At 36.5% G+C, this 19871-nt stretch overlaps 1 protein-coding gene across 4 annotated transcripts in view; it reads right to left on the bottom strand.

Annotated features, from left to right (window-relative positions):
* Nucleotides 1-1384: 1384 nt before the first annotated feature.
* Nucleotides 1385-19871, bottom strand: part of PRELID2 (PRELI domain containing 2) — a 44993-nt gene continuing 26506 nt past the window's right edge. For 2 of the 4 annotated variants that reach the window (XM_007426404.4, XM_088133694.1), the window contains exons 5-7: nt 10138-10243; nt 5970-6034; nt 1385-5386 (exon numbers count right to left, since the gene is read on the bottom strand). In XM_007426404.4, the coding sequence (XP_007426466.1) occupies nt 5978-6034; nt 10138-10243 (163 nt within the window). In that variant the 3' untranslated portion in view covers nt 1385-5386; nt 5970-5977. The remainder of the gene's footprint in view (nt 5387-5969; nt 6035-10137; nt 10244-19871) is intronic. The other 2 variants (XR_015794743.1, XR_015794744.1) reach the window with 2 other exon arrangements.

Genomic DNA, 19871 nt, shown 5'->3' with positions numbered 1-19871 from the left:
GACAGGCTTGAATACTGGGCCAAACCCAAGAATATAATGTTCAATTATGGTAAGTGTAAGGTCCTATATCTGAATAGATAATATCAGATGCAGGCAGTGGTGCGCTGGCAGACACAGAACATCTGATTGGTGCACTAGGTTCTGGGGCTCTGCTCTGCTCTCAATCGGCTCACAAAATTTGTGAAAATTTAACAATTGGCACTCCTGAGTCGATAAGAGTTAGCTCCATCACACCACTGGATGTAACTCTGGAAACCTGGCTTGAGGCAGTGTGAGGGAGAAGATGGTGATTGACTACAAGTACTAGTAGCTACAAATACTGGCCTATTTAGCTCCAGGATCACACTTCTTGGACACACACACTCGTGGTGATTGGCTAATACTTGTAAGCAATCACCACATGAGCTTGACCAAGAAGTGTGATGCTGGAGCTAAATAGGCCAGTGGAAATTTGGGTTGCAGTAACAGAAGCATTGCTTCTAGATCACAGAAAATATTTCTTTCATTGTATTCTGGGCTGGCAGTAATTCACTTGGAATTCTGTGTCGAGTTTTAGACATAATACCTTAAAAGGGACATGGAGAGGATGAAGTGGAATCAAAGCAGAGCTACCACAGTAAAGGGCCTAAAAGTAAATCCTGTAAGCAACAATGAAAGGAGCTGACCACGATGGCACATCACCATCATCATGTTTACCCTGGAAAACAGAAGACTAAGGAGATGTATGATAGGAGCCTACAAATGTCTAAAAAGCTCTTCTCTAAAACATGGACCTGTTCTCTTCTGAAACAGAACAGAAAAGGGGCTGGCAATTTGAGATTAAAAGAAAAAAGATTCAGGCTGAATATTACAAGAAATCTTCTAATGATAGGAACTGCTAAACAGTGAAACAGTCTGCCTAAAACTGATAAACTTGTCACTGGAGATTTTCAAAGATGACCATCTGTAGGAGATAGTTTAGTGGATACTAGCAGTGAACAGAAGATTGGACAAGACAAATTGTGAGATCCCTTCTAACTTATAGATTGTATGATTCTGATATATTCAGTCTATAATCTTCAGAAATTAAAATAAGGTTGTGGCCAGTTTCTTATTCCTCCAGATATTTGCTAAGGAGTCATTTTTTATGCTGTTTGCCTATAATTTCTAAATAACTAATTTTAGAACTCAGTTTGGCATTTCAGTTTTATGGGTGTTACACATTTTAGCAAAGAAGCATATAGAATATCAATAGATTATCTGAAGGGCAAACATTATGAATATTATGAAGGATTTTAAATCAAATTGCACATTTATTATTAGAGAAAAGATGTAAAAATATTTATTACACCATTAGTCGCTCTTTAAATGATTGATTTTCAGCAAATATATAATGGGAAGCAAGTTCTAGAATAAATGAAAGAATTTATTAGTGTAAGTATATTGCAAATGATTTGAGTTGAGAATCAAGTTTACAAACTATTATTTCAGTTTAATATCTATGCCACTACAAAAAAGCTGGTTTTGTTTTCTAGGACAGAGCAAATATCATAAGCATTTGTGCCTGACCAAATTAATGAATACAGCTCCATTCAGGTATCTCAAGTGCTGAAACATTCATGTTATATTCTACAAAGCCGCCCAAGCATCTGCCAAGAGTCAAGGCTAAAACAGCAAAGAAGCATGTCATTGATAAACCTCTTCAACAATCTTGCCAGCAGTTAATCATTTTTTATATTGTGTTGGCACTCCTGTGTTTTCCGAGCTTAGGTTTTTATGGGTACACATAACATATTCAGCTCACCACATGGGGCTATACACCCTACAATTCAGAGGCTCACCATGACAGAAACATCTACTGTGGGAAAGGTCTCCATCCCTTTGAACCTTATCCTCTGGCAAACTATTTTGCTAGCCATCCCTCACAACAGGTAGAAAGCACAGAAACGTCTAAACAGAGGACATTTTAAGATGATTGTGATGGGCAGGTGGGCTTTAGAAAAGCTGTTTGCTGAGCTTTGGACATATTGGTGTTATTGTTCTGACAGTAAAAGGTCATTCTTTTCAAACATGAAATATCCACTTGGAAAAAGGATTGAAAAATGGGTTCTGTTGGGAATTATTTATGAAAGGCAGACTGGAATTTTTTTTGAAGTCTAAAACACTCAATAACATAATGTTATCCACTAACTAAGCAATATATTTCTTTAATGAAAGGAAAATACCTTTATAGTAACCCAAGCAGGTCAAATAGTAAACTCAAACATTAGAATCAGAAAGATTCCAGCTTACTATGACTCATCTTATTCATTGTTTATATTTCCTGTAATATCCTCTTTGAGACAAAGGAGACAATAAGATAAAAACTATTAGGAAATTAACTTCACAGAGTACAGGACAAGTTCACGGAGATACAAAATGCCATATAAGAATGCTTTGACAAAAGTGCAAAGATTCTGGGACAAAAAAGAAAGACCACAGACAAAAAGATCAATTAAACAAGTAGAAATCAAATCTGTATTTTCTCCACCAGCTACGATGTGTGGCGTGTCAAGATTCCAGTGCTGTGATCAGTTATCCTATGCAGTCTCTTCTGGACTTTGAATGATATGGGCAGCCATAAAAATTGTTTAATTTTTTGCAATTTTTTAAAAAAAAATACATTGGTGCACAATAATCTGATCTGATTTGGCATAGGTAATTTTGAGAAATGTCAAAATCCTCCCAGCTGGTTGTTCTGAGGGATGTCAATATCTGTTTTGAGGCCTCCATCAGAAATGACTCATGATTTCACAGCTGTCATTAATTTCTGGCCCTGGGCACTTAAATGGAAGTGGACTGTATCTTCTGCATCTTCTTTTTTCAGGTTGAGCAGGAAGGTTATCTGTAGGTGGGGAATATTATATAGAGCCATTATTATAGGCAGATCCTCACTTGCTCAGATTAGGCCCACTGTCACCCTAAACCTTCACAGTGATAACAGATTTATTAGGCTAAATATTTCTTAGGCTAAATATTTCCTCTAGGAAAATAATGGATACTTTTTTTTTCCTGAAGGGTGGGGGGCAGATTTTCCTATCAAATAAGCTAACAATTATTCTGAAATCCTGGTCAACCTATGGAATGGAGAAAAGATCCAGGAAGTCAATACTATTCCTCCTGGTAACTCTCTACCAAGACAAACAGCTGTGAGTTCCTTGGCAGTCTGAAGAGTTGACAAGAATAAGTTGTCACTGGATATCCTATGATTAAGCAAAGGTGCGAGACCACATTTCAGCTTATTCTAGTGTGCTAGCAAAATAACATTATAATCAAGGCAGTAGAATAAACAATTTCAAATACTTAATGGTCTATTATGAAACCCTAGGCTTAATACTCTTGGTAATCTATTGCAACCAATCTGTAAGAATTAATACACAATTTTCTCATATCTGTATTAAGTTAGATGCTGCAGTTAGAGCACTACTAGTAGGTAGTAGAGGTCAGTTTAGTTGGCCCAGGAATTGGGATTTTGTCTATGTGTGGTGGAAAAGCACTCTGCTTGAAAACAGAGGTTTGTATTTTGGCAAGAATTATACTATAGTGAGATCATTAGATAGGATTTTGAAGAATATCTTTTCACATAGAATTCTAGATTTGGGAGAGATCATAAGGATTGCCTAGTCCAACCTTCTGCAGTGTGCAGAAAAAGCAGCCTCTTGGGTACTGTCCAACCTCTTCATAGAAGCCTCCAGAGATGGAAAACCCAGAACTTCCATAGGTAGGCTATTACCATCAGGAAGATTTTACCTATATTTAACTGAGTTTATTTCTTTATTTCTCAGATTTATACAGCTGCCCTCTCACAACATGACTCTGGGAAGCGTACAATAAAACAACCAGTTAAAACAGATAAAACAACAATTAAACAATATAAATAAAATGGACCAGCATCCTATACACAGTGTAACCATCTCATGGGATCCCCATTTCCATGGGATCCCCAAGCCTGCTGGAAGAACCATGCTTTCAGGGATTTCCTAAATGCCAATAGGGTTGGGGCTAATCTCATCTGGGGCAGGGGGAATGTTGTTCCAAAGGGCAGGTGTCATGGCAGAAAAGGCCCACCTCCTGGGTCCCATCACATGGAATTCTTTAGCAGATAGGACCCATAATATGCTCCTCCTGCCAGGCCGGATGGGACAGGTAGATGTATCCAGGGAAAAGTGGTCCTCAGATAACCCGGTCCCATGCCATGTAGGGCTTTAAAGGTCAAAACCAGCACCTTGAATTGAACCAGAAGCAAACCAGCAACCAATGCAGCTCACGGAGCAGAGGTGTAACATGTGCCATTCTAGGGGCACACATAACTGCCCGCACCACCTTTTTCCACCAGTTGAAGCTTCTGGATGTTCTTCAAGGGCAGCCCCATAAAGAGCACATCAGACTGGCAACTAAATGCAGATTAGGCTGCACTATCGTGTTTCCCATAGCTATTTATGGTTGCAAAAGTTGGATCATGAAAAAGCTAGACAAGAAGAAAATTGACTCATTCAAGCTGTGGTGTTGGAGAAGGCTCCTGTGCATTCCTTGGTCAGCAAAGGTGACAAACAAGCAAGTATTAGAGCATATAAAACCAGACGTATCACTGGAGGGCAAAATCACAAAATTCCGCCTTATTTCAGCTATGTCATGTGATCAAACTCACTGGAAAAGGCAGTTATGCTAGAAACGGTCAGTGGTAAAAGGAAACGAGGCTGCCAAAAAACACGGTGGTTAGACACCATCAAAGCCGACACCAACCAGAGCATAAAACAACTAAAAGAAGCTGTACAAGATTGGAAAATGTGGAAAGAGTTGGTCCATAGAATCACCAAGAATTGGACATGATTGAACAGATAGCTTCATCACAACTTTTGTAGTATCTCAGAACAATGAATATTTTTTTAAAAAAACTAAATTCTTTAGTCAGTCCTTATGTGATCACATAGTATAAATTCACAGCATCTTTTAACTATCTCAGTTTCTACGTAATATATTCTGTCAGGCAAAATAATATGTATTAAAATACAGGAAAAGCTTATTCCTTTTGGCTAGTAAGATTTTCCTTAGAACCAAAGATCTGGAAGTTATTTTTCAAATGGATGGTTTCCTATAAATATTTACATCTTTGAAATCAGAGAACAAGTACACATTGATGCATTTTTCAAAATAATATTTCGTTCTTCCTGATCATTCTAGTGCACATACTGTTCAAATAGATCATTCCATTTATTTTACTTAGGGAAGACTGTAGACCCTTGTCTTCTTTTGAACAATCTTTTCTTCTTCATTAAAACAACCCACGGAGTTAACTTCAGTAAAATGTTGGGTTGGAAATAAGGACGTATTGCTGTGGATCAACTTAGACACATGGAGACTTTTCCTCCTGAAAGGTAAAAAAAAATAGCTGCAATAAGTATCTTGTAGAAAAATATTCACTACAAACCAATCAATAGCCATTTGCTTTCTTTTCTACAACCACTGGAATATTTATTTATTTCTATTTTGGCACTGCCCAACTCCAGAACAACTCATTTAAACATGGCTGGGAGGAGGATACTAATACATATGGATTGTATAGAAAACAATAGTATAGGAGCAAACATAAAAGACTATATATGAGGCAACATCTGCTGTTAGCATTTAGCCAAATGTTTCAAGTACTACTAGTACAAGCAAAACCTAGTATGGCTCTACAAAGCCTTGGAACGAGATGCTTCACCATACATGGAAACACAAAGGAAGCACCTCTCTTAAAGCAGCCACAACTTTTTATGGCTTACTCTATAATGCAATGAGTCATAAAGAACTTGTGACAGTTCTTGTACAAGCAGAATTCAAGTATTAGATTTTTCAAATATGCTCAGAATCAAATGAGATTTTGCAACAGACAGAAATGTAATGCCAATGGAATAAAACCTTATAACCTTCTTGGTTAATTGAATAAAACAGTTCATCTATATACTCACATTTCTCATTATAAAACAGGCCCTCCAAATTGGTCTTGCAGAAGTCTCTCCATGATTGAAATACTCTGTAAAAACATCACAGACAAGATCATTTTGAAGTCTAAATATTTTACAAATACTGATATGCGTACTCCAATGTCATTACCAATCTCTTGTTAATGCAGTTAGAGTCACCTCTTGGAGCCCTACTGTACTGAACCTCTTACAAGTTTCACTGATGGTCTACTGACTTGCAAAGCAAGGAACCCATGAAAAATCACAAGAATCCTGAGAAAGTGGTGAAACAACAGGGCCTTCTATAAATCCTATCCATACCTTAAGATTTTGGGAAGGCAGCTCTCAAATGGACCTACAGATCTACCTAGAAAACAAGGCAATAAGACAACCTCCAAGTTCCTAAAAAAAAAAAAAGATTCTCTTTAGCACTTCTTAACATTTCCTGAATAGACTGTGTGGGTTTTTAGCTAGTAATATTGAATGTCTTTCTGGTCACAACATGCAAACATTTAAGGGTGGGGGGGGGGGTTGGGGGGATTATGTGTAAGCTCACACCTCATACATTTTTTTTAATACTGTGAAAATAAAACTATATTTTTTTGTTTGCACTGATTTATCAGATCTCTTATAACTGGAAACTGCAGCTATAGCTTATTGCAATTTTGACCAGCATGCTGGTATCACGTCCACTGTGCCAATCAGAATTTGGTAGTTTGATTCTAGTATTCACTGTATTGCTTGTTTTCAGATCTGGATGTCAGTGGCTACAGATCAAGGTCCTATACTAATTGGGATGTATTCCATGGCAATTTTGTATCAGCTACAATACCAACAACCCAAATGATCCACATTTTAAAAATTCAGAATGGCTTGCAAAATGCTTCTTTACAAACTTTAAATATTGGAAACTGCAACTCCTTTTTCTGTTTTCATCATCTCCGCAGGAAGTGAGAACTGGCTAACACAGCTCATCCGTCTAAATTAAGTTTGCCACCATTTACTAAATACAGCACTAACTGACAAATGTGAGAACTCTTGAGTTTTGCACTGGGAATCTTAACATGTTATTTATTGAATCAATTATGTTCACAGTATGAAAGCTGCTTTTCCTTTCTTCCTCATAGCACTGCTGCCTCTAATATAGGGGTTGGGAAAGAAGAAGAAAAAAAGAATATATAAAATGACTAATAGACAATTGCAAGTCATATATGACTGAAAGAATGGTACTGCCCAATAAATATATTCCTTACAACTGAGGTTCTAATACTTCTCATTTTAATTTTATCAACTAAGCTGATATTTCAAGAAACCTGGCTGTTTGTTATATGCAAATATAGACAATGGAACTTAACTGATCTCTGTACTGAAAGGAAAACTATATGCATTTTCTTCCATGGGTAATTAAGGGCTTCCCTCACTTTGATCCCAAGTTATGCTTCCTAAAGACTTCAGATAAAGTGAATTAATGTAAACTGAGGGAAAGCTGTATTTCATATTAGTTTCAGTATGTTATATTTGCTGCTTCATGTGACTTTGCTCTGACTCTTAAAATTGCACCAGGTATGTCCAGTGCATCCATGTACTTCTGACTGAAAATACTTTTGACCTCTCATCTGTCTTATTTTGCTTATCCCAATATGATTACAGAAAGGGATGAAAAAGAAAACAACTGAAAGAAAAGGGTGAACCATCTGCAAGTAAGGAAAGTTAAGTAACCACTCAGAGTATATTTGGCAGCATCCACAGAATAAGCTTGACCAGAGTGGGTTAAAAAAAAGTTATCAAAAGGAATAAAAAGAAATACCCCCCCAAAAAAGCTGATGTAGCATCACTTTATTTCATGATGTTGCCCAACTCTATCTATACAAACTTAATCTATTTTCCAGTTCTGACAATTATCCAAAGAACCCCAAAATGGTCCAGGACAAATTGCTTTCATTATTCAAATATATTGTGCCAAGAGTTTTTAATTTTTCTTATAACTTTTTTATAATTTGCAAGATCACTTATGTGTATGAGTTTGAGCATGTGTATGTTTGTGAATGAATATACAGGTGAAACTCGAAAAATTAGAATATCATGCAAATGTTCATTTATGTCAGTAAGGCAACTCAAAAGGTGAAACCAATATATGAGACAGACGCATTACATGCAAAGCGAGATATGTCAAGCCTTACTTTGGTATAATTGTGATGATTATGGCGTACAGCTTATGAAAACCCCAAATTCACAATCTCAGAAAATTAGAATAGTGTGAAAAGGTTCAATATTCTAGGCTCAAAGTGTCCCACTCTAATCAGCTAATGAACCCATAACACCTGCAAAGGATTGCTGAGCCTTTAAATGGTCTCTCAGGCTGGTTCAGTAGGAATCACAAGCATGGGAAAGACTGCTGACCTGACAGTTGTGCAGAAAACCATCACTGACACCCTCCATAAGGAGGGAAAGCCCCAAAAGGTAATTGCAAAAGAAGTTCGATGTTCCCAAAGTGCTGTATCAAAGCACATCAATAGAAGGTTATGTGGAAGGGAACAGTGTGGTAGAAAAAGGTGCACAAGCAGCAGGGATGACCGCAGGCTGGAGACGATTGTCAGGAAAAGGCCATTCAAAAGTGTTGGGGACTTTCACAAGGAGTGGACTGAGGCTGGAGTTAGTGCATCAAGAGCCACCACACACAGACAGGTCCTGGACATGGGCTTCAAATGTCGTATTCCTCTTGTCAAGCCGCTCCTGAACAACAAACAACGTCAGAAGCGTCTTACCTGGACTACAGAAAAAAAGAACTGGTCTGTTGCCCAGTGGTCCAAAGTCCTCTTTTCTGATGAGAGCAATTTTTGCATCTCATTTGGGAACCCAGACTCTGGAGGAAGAATGGAGAGGCACACAATGCACGATGCTTGAAGTCCAGTCTGTGTTGATTTGGGGAGCCATGTCATCTGCTGGTGTTGGTCCACTGTGCTTCATTAAGTCCAGGGTCAACACAGCCGTCTACCAGGAGATTTTGGAGCACTTCATGCTTCCTTCCGCAGACGAGCTTTATGGGGATACTGACTTCATTTTCCAGCAGGACTTGGCACCTGCCCACACTGCCAAAAGTACCAAAACCTGGTTCAGTGACCATGGGATTATTGTGCTTGATTGGCCAGCAAACTCGCCTGACCTGAACCCCATAGAGAATCTATGGGGCATTGCCAAGAGAAAGATGAGGGACATGAGACCGAACAATGCAGCAGAGCTGAAGGCTGCTATTGAAGCATCCTGGTCTTCCATAACACCTCAGCAGTGCCACAGGCTGATAGCATCCATGCCACGCCGCATTGCGGCAGTCATTGCTGCAAAAGGGGCCCAAACCAAGTACTGAGTACATATGCATGCTTATACTTTGCAGAGGTCCAATATTGTTCTATTTCCAATCCTTGTGTTATTGATGTCATGTAATATTCTAATTTTCTGAGATTGTGAATTTGGGGTTTTCATAAGCTGTACGCCATAATCATCACAATTATACCAAAGTAAGGCTTGACGTATCTCGCTTTGCATGTAATGCGTCTATCTCATATATTGGTTTCACCTTTTGAGTTGCCGTACTGACATAAATGAACATTTGCATGATATTCTAATTTTTCGAGTTTCACCTGTACATACCCAATCTTATAATTAGATTCTGGGAAGATATCATGACAACACAACTTTATGCCAGCAACAATAATTAATAATATCCCTTATACAGGACATACATGAACTTGGAATAAGTTTTTAAAAATCATCAGCAACAGCATCCTACAGTCAAATTTGCTGCTAGCTAAATATCTCAGGGATAATTTATGAATTAAAAAGAGCTTGGCTTAGTTGAAAATGAGGCACTTATATGAATAACTCTGCTTCAAGCACTCACCCAACTCTGCCTGAATGAAAACTTCAAATAAATAAAATGTAGGCAGTTGTTTACCTATTATATTAGTCTAAATAAATACATATATGAGAATCTCTTCTGAACTAATCTACATGCTTTGACATTTTTTAGTATAAAGCAACTAATATATCCTAAAAATAAAATACTGACCAGTGTTTTAGAAAAAGGTCATAAATGTACATAACAGAGGAAAGCACACTAGATGTCAAGAACCTGACATCTTTTTTAAAAATTAAATTTAAAAAGTAAAGCACTTGCCTTTTTGATCCCTTGATTTAAAAAGGATTGTGCAAAAATTTCCAGGAAGCAATTCAGCAGTCCAGTCCCCTTTAGTGTTATATTTCCTTTCTGAATGAACTCTGTCCTACAAAATGAAAAAGCAACTGAACTCAATCATAGACTGTAATGGACAGGAAAAAAATACACTGACACAGGTACTGTGAGACAAGAATGTATAGGCGAGACTCAAATGAAATTCTGCATGACATTGCAAATATGTACATAAGGGGAAGACTTTGCACTGTGACATCATGATGCAAGTTTTGTCATTGCGCACAAACCACTAAATTCTACAGAAGACATGTCATGTTTCCTCAGACACATTTAACAGTGATCAGTAAATATTCCTTTAAGTTCTCCCAATTAGTTGAAGTGTATCAAGACAAGAAGATCATGAAGACACATGGCAGGAACATAGTATCATGTTCTAAAATACAAGAGTTAACTCAGCTAATAAAATCTGTCCCAGAATTATTATCGGACTAACCCTTCCACTTATCTGATTTCATATTACAAACTTTGGGTGTAAGAAAGTGGAAATGCTTTCTAAAAACGTCACAAGTTTACAAATAGGTCCTGCATTCACCTCCATTGCGCCTATGGGAGGAAAGTGTGATGGAATGGTTTGGTGAAGGCCACGCTCGGGGAGATAAGCCTTTCCTTAGCCCCCAGCAGGAGCGTGGGAAGGTTAAGAGGATGAGACTGGCACCATCCTAAGGAATTCGCGGTGTTTGCTTGCTGGCTTGAGAAGTTTAGATTCAGTCTGGCAGGATTCTGTCTTGTGGTTGGAAACCAATAAAAGCTATCGAACTAGACCTGTACTGTCTCATGGAGTTCTTTGGGCTGAACCTGACAAAAAGAGGGCTAATGTGTTGCGGACCAAAATGGGGTTTTGCTGTCAATGAACCACCAAGTGTTAAATTTAGTGCAAAACAGACCCAATCATATGAAACTTAAACTAATACTACCCAGACAATTGTATTGCAGAAACAGATACATCCTGGAAATTGCCCCATTTTGCTTATCTACTTGTGGTGAAGGGAAAAACACCAGCCTCCATTTGAGTAAACCACAGCAGCAGAGTATGAGCCTAAAGGTTACTCTGATGAAGGAGCAGGTGTGGAGGTTGCAGAAGGAGGTTGAGGGAGATGACAGATGCCAGAGGACAACAAAGAAGAACATGCAGAGAAAGCACTTGCTGGATTATCCTCATTGGGCCTGTACCTCCCCCCCCCACAAAAAAACACCACCTGATTGGTCAAGGCAGCCAAGTCTCTTGTGCTGCTATATGCCTGGCCAATGGGAAAGAGGCTAATGATGTCATGAAACTTTGCAAATCTCTCCTCACTCCAAGCACTTCTTGGAGAAATCAATGGAAACTGTGTGTTCCCAAAATAGAGCCAGGTTTATGGGATTGTGGGTTCTCAGAATCACTGATCTGACCTGGTTAGTGGTTGAATGGGTACACATGTTCTAGGAATAAGACAATGATTCAACTCTTCATTTGAAAGAAGAGTAAAATATAAAAGTCCCTTTAAAAAAACAGAAAATCTGTTTAATGGAATTTATCATGAAGATTAAAAAAGATAACGAAGGTATCTTTCCAGCTTCCATTGTAATGGAAGTTTTCATATGGCCTCTGTTGGATTTACCTACATTTTTAATAATTAAAGAGTTTTTCTCCATCTATAATAATTATCCCAATTAATATGAGATTAATAATCATATTCCAGTGCTTCAGTTAAAGGGCTGAGGTGAACAAGAGAACATGCCTAGATGATGTTATACCCACCACCCAAATTTGAAATAGATGGTCAAGAACATCTAGATGACTAAGGAAACATGAACAATATAGGTCATCAAAACTAAATCATCCTAGTAAATTCATCAACATGTTAAATTAAGGGCAGGGGGGTGCCTTCAAGTCAGTGCTGACTCCTGTGACTGCCTGGACAAGTCCCTGCAGTTTTCTTGGCAAGAATTCAGAAATGCTTTGCCATTGCCTGCTTCCTATGGCTGAGAGAGAGTGCCTGGCTCAAGGTCACCCAGCTGGTTTTGTGCCTAAGGCAGGACTATAAAAGCTCACTAACAAAGGATCCACCAACCCATACTTGCTAATGATAAAAAGAATGAATCAAATATGTGAATAGAAAAATGCATTAGGCCTAATATATTCTGGTAATGGCCCATGTTTGTCATGGTTACCATGAATTCCAAAACAATGTGTTAAACTGTTCTTGAAATAAATTAAAAAAAAAAAACGAGGACAAAGCTTAAAAAATATTAAAACCATCCTAATGACCCATGGAAACAATAGGAAGTAGAAAGGTTACCACATCAAAGAATGTCTATGAGATAGATGCATCCAATAAATTGTTTTATGAAACTATCCTTTTCTACTATAGCATTTCTGCCTTTCTACACATCTCTCCAAGGTCACATATCATATACTATAAAAATGTTTTTTCTGCTGTGGTTTTATGTCTAGTTCATTAAAGTTTCACCTCCTGATGTCACTAAAAATATACCTGAATTATGCATATATCATATATAACATGCAATATAAGTACTATATTGTTTTAGAATTGATATGTAAATAGCATACGCTTTAAACCTGATTAGTGATCATTAATGAAAATCTTGAGATCATTTGATCTAATTCAGCCCTACAAGCAGTTGTGTATATAATATGGGTTGCAATGTTTCTTCTGTAGCATATGACAGCGCTGTCATTTCTAATGGCATTTAATAATCATGGCTGGACAATCTAAGTGTATGTATGTGAGCCACAGAAACTGAAAATAACTCCAGACAGTTATTTCCATCTTTTTCACCTTTATCAGTAATTATCATTTTCAAAGCTGACAATATAAACTCTGTTTAGCATGGGAGAAATAAGAACTAAAGTAGGTTTGCTGGTATTACTGTAATATCTATATAGAAAAAGACAATTATTGAGTTTTGCCATTCCTTTACCTTACCTAATCAAGACACAAGGCTGCAATCCATTGCTTATCTTCCTCGGAAGAAATCCCACTGAACATTGTTCATTTTAACTTTAAACAAGCTTGCATTGGTAATTATGAAAGAAAGGTCTAGATAGTATCTGTTGATATATCATCAACTCAAGTTTGATCAAGGAGTTGAACCCAACTTGATGGCATTTAACTATCTCTGCTATTTATTATTACATTTTAAACTAGACTGTTGTGTGTTAAATGGGGAGGGGAGGGGAGGGATAGCTTCACTTTGGCAGATTGCTAAAGATATTTGATACAGTGACATCATAATCATGAACCAGTATCAGAAAGCAAAGCATGTAGATAGTAGAGACTCAAATTAAAGTTATTTTGAGCCATGAATTCTATAAGATATATGGGAAACATACATGCATTTGTGGAGAAGGGGGTATGCAAATTATTGTGTTTTTTCCCCTAGTAATTGCTTTATTGCATTAAAGCACATGAATAACACATTATTAAATACAGATATTAGCTGGGTACAGTCGTCTTTATGCAATATAAACTAGAAATTGTTAACATTATGATGGTTTAGATAAACTAAGCCTTTAAGGAGAAAAAAAGTTTATAACAAGGTTCAATATAATTTCTAAAATGTTAATAAACAAAGTTGCTTGAATTGTACAATTAAAACTAAGAATGGCATTGATAGACAATTGCAAAGTGCATTAAATTATTTTAATAATATAAAAAAGGTTTCTATCTTTGAACTTAATGCTTAATCTAAGGTCTCCACTATATTGTTATTTATTATTGTTTATAAATGTTTTTTTTAAAAAACAAAACAAAAAGAAAAAAAAAGGAGCCACTTGGAAAAATAAATATTTGATTTCTAACTTCCCCCTTCTTATACTCTGACCGATTTTCAGTATTTATAAACATTTAGACCCCCTTAGAATCTATACCATTATTGTTTCTCAGCTCCACATCCCCATTAGCAAAATTAAACTAGGGCCAGTTCACAATTTCATTGCACTAGTTTTTAACTCAGAGCCATGTTTAACATAACTACAGAAAGCTGCAGAAGATACTAGAGACAAATGTTTGCATCGCAATAGCACTTTAAATGACAATGCAAAAATTTCTGCAGTGCACTTCTCATCCTTGACATTGTTTCCCTGAAGCTCCAAAATTGGCAGTCACTTTGGTTACTTACATGGCTGGTATAGTTCAGAGCTACAGACTGAACAAGGGCTGGAACAGGCAACAGAATTGCTGGTCTGTTTGTCTTAAGCAAACCAGGCACAGTCAAGTCTCAGCTTTTGTGCTGCTTAGCTTACCATTCACACATGCTCTTATTGCACATCCCTCTGCACTGTTTTTAATTTAATAGTGAAATACAGAAACCTACAGCACCAACAGGGGGAAAAAAGAAAATTATTCCATGAAAAAAAAAAAACCCTAGATATATTACAGCAAAAAAAAAAAAGCTAAATTTAAGAAAAGAAAAGAAAAGAAAAGAAAAGAAAAGAAAAGAAAAGAAAAGAACCAATTAAGGGGGAGAGGAAAAAAGATCTATATAATTAATTCCTTAAGCTTATCACCAAATCTAGACCATACAGAAACATATTGCTTCATCTTCTCATTTCACCTTCTTCATTTTTAGAGCAGAGACTTTTCAAAAATCCATAATAGACTTAATACCTGGATCCATTCCTTAAAATCAGGGGTGTAAGTTTCTTTCTAGTCATGCAAAATTATTCTGTTTGCTGCACTCCAGGCTCAATACAGCCAAAGCTCTTCATGAATTGACCAATTCTGTGTTTTAGGAATACAGTTCAACACTGCATTAAGATTCTTAATTATAGTAGAGTACAAAATTATATATGTAATGATTTAAAATCAAAACCAGATATGGATTAAAGAACCTTCACATATCTTAACACCAACATAAAAAAATCTAACATCCATCCCTTTTTAAACTTTCTTTGTATGGTCCAGTAAATATGAAATAATATCTCCTGGTGAAATATTTTCTGATGAATAATTTTTATTTTTATGCCATAAGGTATATATTATATGCTTTTTAATTCCTAGACCCATTGATATTCCAAAACTGGATATTCCAATTCTTTATTCCACAATTCAGATACATAACTTTCATTTTAACTTTCTAATTCCTTATAATATTGAATTGTTGGTTCCTGTTCAAGCATCACAACTCTCAAAGACCCTAAAATTGCAGGTCCTTAAGAGGCTGCTAGAGCATCCAAGCCATACTGTTTAGTTAATACATGTTTTACATCCCTCCCTCCCTCCCTCCCTCTCCAAGCAAATACTATAGGAAAGTCATTTTCTACACATAATGTAGACACTCTAAAAGTCTTTAAGACAACTGCTGGAAATCAATGGATTTAAAGTGTTGAACCATTGTGGAACCTATCATTCCAATAAAACATCATCCCCACTGTTTTCAAATGAAGTTATTCTACAACATCAATTTCTCATGTGATTTGGGATGAAAAAGTAACCGCTTACCTATAACCAAATATGTCTGCAGCTCTCAAGCGTTCTGTACCTGAAAAAGCTCAAAGATCTGTGTGCACCATTTGATAACATGAAAAAAAAAATAGGATTACATTTTGGAATCAGTTCTGCTCAATATATAAGCTTCATTGTTCACCAAAGGTTTGAATATACTACCAATACAAATGAAATTAGTTAACATTTTTGCTTTCAGAGCTATACCAACAGCAAGCCAAATTATATTCCTTGGCCCTTTTAGTTCTATTAGCAAGCAGAAATTAGCTGACCTTAGAAAGTTTTAGAGCTGCAACATTTGGTTTGGCCTTTTAAATCCCAATGTTCCTCTTGGGGATTGGAACAGGATGTCTAGAAGTCTTTCTTCCCAAGATCAAGGATCAAAGACTAATTTTCCATATGTTTCTACATGGGAAGCTATGAGAAGCAGAGAGCAAACTAACTTTGCCTTTTTGCCTTCTCGTTTTCTATGACTATTCAAAAAGACATCTTTTGGAATGCATACCAGGGCAAAGAACAAAGCTTCAGCAAGCTGTAATTTCAATGGGAACAAATGGTGCTGCTGTAATTTCAAACGGTGTCTTTCAGATATTGTCAAAATAATCCCAGCATACTTTAAAAGCCAGGTAAATGAGAAAATTTCATAGCACTACAACCTTTTTCAAGGTACAATAGTCCTAATTCAGTGTTGACATTGTAAGAATTTTAGCCAGTTGGTAAATGTTGATTCTGGATGTTTTCACACATTTTCCCTAGAACATCTCAAATAAGATACTAGTAAAGGATTTCTAGGTAACAAGGCTGTCTTTAATATTTGGATGAGTGTCAGATGAATGTCCCACTCCCTTGCTTTCAGACATTTTATACTATTCAGCTTACTCAATATTCAGCCTCTCTTTTCTTATGAAGTAGTTTTTGTAAACTTATCACTTAGATTTCTTTGTCAATATTGCCATCCAATTATTCCATGTTTCATTTACTGCCAAGGGCTTCTTCCATTGCTGGAATTTAGCTATAGGAACAGAAGTGACTTAAGATGAATAGAAACACTTCAAAGAAGCTATCTAGTCACAGCAAAGAACATTCACTAATCATGGAGGTCTCTTTCCCAATAAGTCTTATTCATTGTAGAAAACAATGTACAAGTATTTTTCAAAGAATCTTAAAAGAATTTTAAAAAATAAACAAGAATGGCCCAGTGAAGACTAAGCATGGTCAGTTGTAAACTGAATGCTCAGGTGGAAAAGAAGAAAATGAAATTCAGAGAAGACAGAATACAGTGTTCTCCACAAAGTATACGTATATACATACAGAAAGGCAGAAATTCTGGGTTTGCGAGCCTCCTGAAAGCATCTGCTTGGCTACTGTGTTATAAAAAATTTTAGACCAGATGAGTTGATCTGATTCAGAGGGCTCTCCCTTTGTTATTGCCAATATAAACTAAAGAGAAGAGCCATTGCATTTGGCTATAAACCCTTTATAAGGTTAACAGATGAGAGGACAAAGTTGCCACTTAAATGTTTATTTGCAAATTGCAAGGTAATCCTGATGGATCACTCAATGTCTCTTCTGAATCAACAGCAATAGTAGATTATTCATTTACTCCCCAGCCACAGTGTATCAACTGTGCATTAGCCTATGTGGTTTATCAACAGGAAGAAATCCAGTAACTTAGTGGCTGGGAAGCTCCAAAACAAAGAAAATAACGCACCAAATTGTGAAGAAAGGGCAGCCCCCAGATATGAAAGAACAAATCGTAGGTCAATTACTGTTTCATACAAGAGAATTTTTCCTGAGTTCCATCAGCAGTCATGTTACATCAGCTAGCTTTTGTTGCCCATTCTGCCCAAGTCCTTCGATAATACTTTATATTTCCTTTTCCAAATTGGATTCTGAGACTACATCAGGGTTTACATACTATCCCTAGAAATCCCTTCATTTTGAGGAACCATGGATTCTGTTTATAAAATCTACAGAAATGTTACTCATTGACTCATCCTGCTAGGCCAGCTTGAAGACAGTCTTCTGACTACTGAAATGAAATTCAGGATCATTTTGAAGGACTGACATTGCATCTCATTTTGTGCTCTTTTTAAGCCCTGATGATTAGTGTTAGAATCTAATAGGAATTAGAATGTAAGTAAATTTTAGTAGGTAGCAATTCAAAGATAACAAACTGATGTGCTTCACTGTTTCAAATATGTTAACCCAGGACAAAAATCATATCCTTCTTTGTGGAAGCCTGAATGTCCCTCCCCCTTCAGAATGAGAAGCTGACCAAAATATTTTTGTAATGGATCTGTTGCTTCCAAGACTTACTTTCATGTAGCATTCCCAACTGATCTGCTCTTTTTCATCCTCTATAGCTCCAATCTTTTAAAGTGAGCCACAAAAACTAATGTAGACAAAATTATGAGGGCTGCTTTCTTTTCATATCCAAACCATAAGACTGAAGTCAAAAGCATGTCCTTCTCAACCAACAGTTTCCTACCCAATTAATTCTAATCAACTGGCTAAAAATATCCCTGCACACACCCTTCCTCAGAATGGATTCAAACCACAGGAGAATGGGTCCCAGTCCACATGAATGAAGGAGCACTTTTTTTGTGTGGGTCCATGTATTAAAACTAAGTGACTAATATTTGCTGTACATTCTAATTATCTAGTAAATACATTCCTTGAAGAAAATTGAGCTCATATAAAAATAGCTGTCAAAAAAAAAAATCCCAGTTATCTTCGTACTTTGAACAATGTTAACTTTTTCATAATACATTAAGTTTGGGCCGGTTATTATTTCATTTCATTTTTATTTCATGGGGTTTTCTAAACAAGATTTATTGCACTGAGCCAGTAGTTTACATTATAGCATTCAAGACAATTTTTAAATTCCACCATATTCTTCTTTTATGCTACAATTGTCTGGATGTTATTCTTGTTCTTATCAATGGTTCATTACATTTGCTTATTTTTCCAGAACAACTGGAATATAGCTCAAAAATAAAACGAAAGTTGGCCTTCATCTGAAGAAATCTTTACTTTGGAAGTGTAACCAGATTTTAGAAAGTACACCTTACAGAATACAGCTTATTTTTGTGTTGTAATTTTTTATCAGATTTCAATGAAAAAAATGTATTTCCAACATAACTTTTGCATAAGTCGGCTTCATTTTGGTACATTTATTATACAAACATTCACCTCCGTATTTTATGTTCAATTCTTTTGAATAGATATTTTTAAATGTAAAAGTGGTAAACCATTTTTAAAGTATTTTAGAAGTCAAAGATTCATATAACATGGGAGATCAGCGATGGATTGTCTTTGGTTGTATTGAGGGATGTGGTATTTTCTATTTAATTTGAACAAAACAGTCCCAAACATTTGATTAGTTTATTTGTACAAACCAGCCCAAATATTACCATCAATAGAGGAGGCCTTCTTGAGCAATTGTTTACTCACATAAATGTGTTTGCTAGGCATGTGCAACAGGCTTTTCTCTTGTATTATTCCCAAAATATAAAATATATAGTATCTGTAATAGAATTACAAACAGTTTCATTGTTTAAAAAAGTGTCACTAGGTCTTTCAAGTAGGCATTTTACTAAGACAATGCTCTTCTCCTTTCAAGGCCCCTCAGGATTGGAGGTTTCAAGAAACTATCCAGCGCCCTCTGGGCAATGCAACCAATAGACTGGAAGTGAGAGCAGAGAGGCATTTGAGCCCTCTGGTCCCAGCTACAATTTTAACACACACAAACAAACAACACATACTCATCATTTTTTTCTTTGCAAACAATGGGAAGTAATTCTGTTATATCAGCTGCAGGGCTGGTGTAAGTTTTCTCTCCAGCTGAAGTGTTGTGAAGAATTGGATCTTTCAGATCCTATACTACCTTCCCCACTTTTCCCTCTCCTAATGTTGGAGTTCTGATGGTTTGCAAAAGTTGAAAAAAGGGACTCGATGTTTCGTTTCCCCTTTCAAGGTGGGATCTCCTGATTAACCCCTCCTATATAACAGTCCTGGGCTATAAGATTACAGTTTATATTATTTCCAGGACCATATTGTTGTTTTAATGTTTTTAATGTGATGTTACTGTTGGTTTTATGTTTTTCTGCCACTGTTGTCTCTTTTTAATTTGTAATAAATCTTTCCAAAAGCCTTTTTAGCATGAAAAATGGCACAAAAATATTACAATCAATAAATAATGACAGCAAT

This window comes from Python bivittatus, unplaced genomic scaffold (genome assembly GCF_059951505.1).
Source record: "Python bivittatus isolate LINGU-HERP-01145 unplaced genomic scaffold, Pbiv_v1 ctg000080_np1212, whole genome shotgun sequence".
NCBI lineage: Eukaryota > Metazoa > Chordata > Lepidosauria > Squamata > Pythonidae > Python > Python bivittatus.
This window is presented reverse-complemented; position numbering and strand designations above follow the sequence as displayed.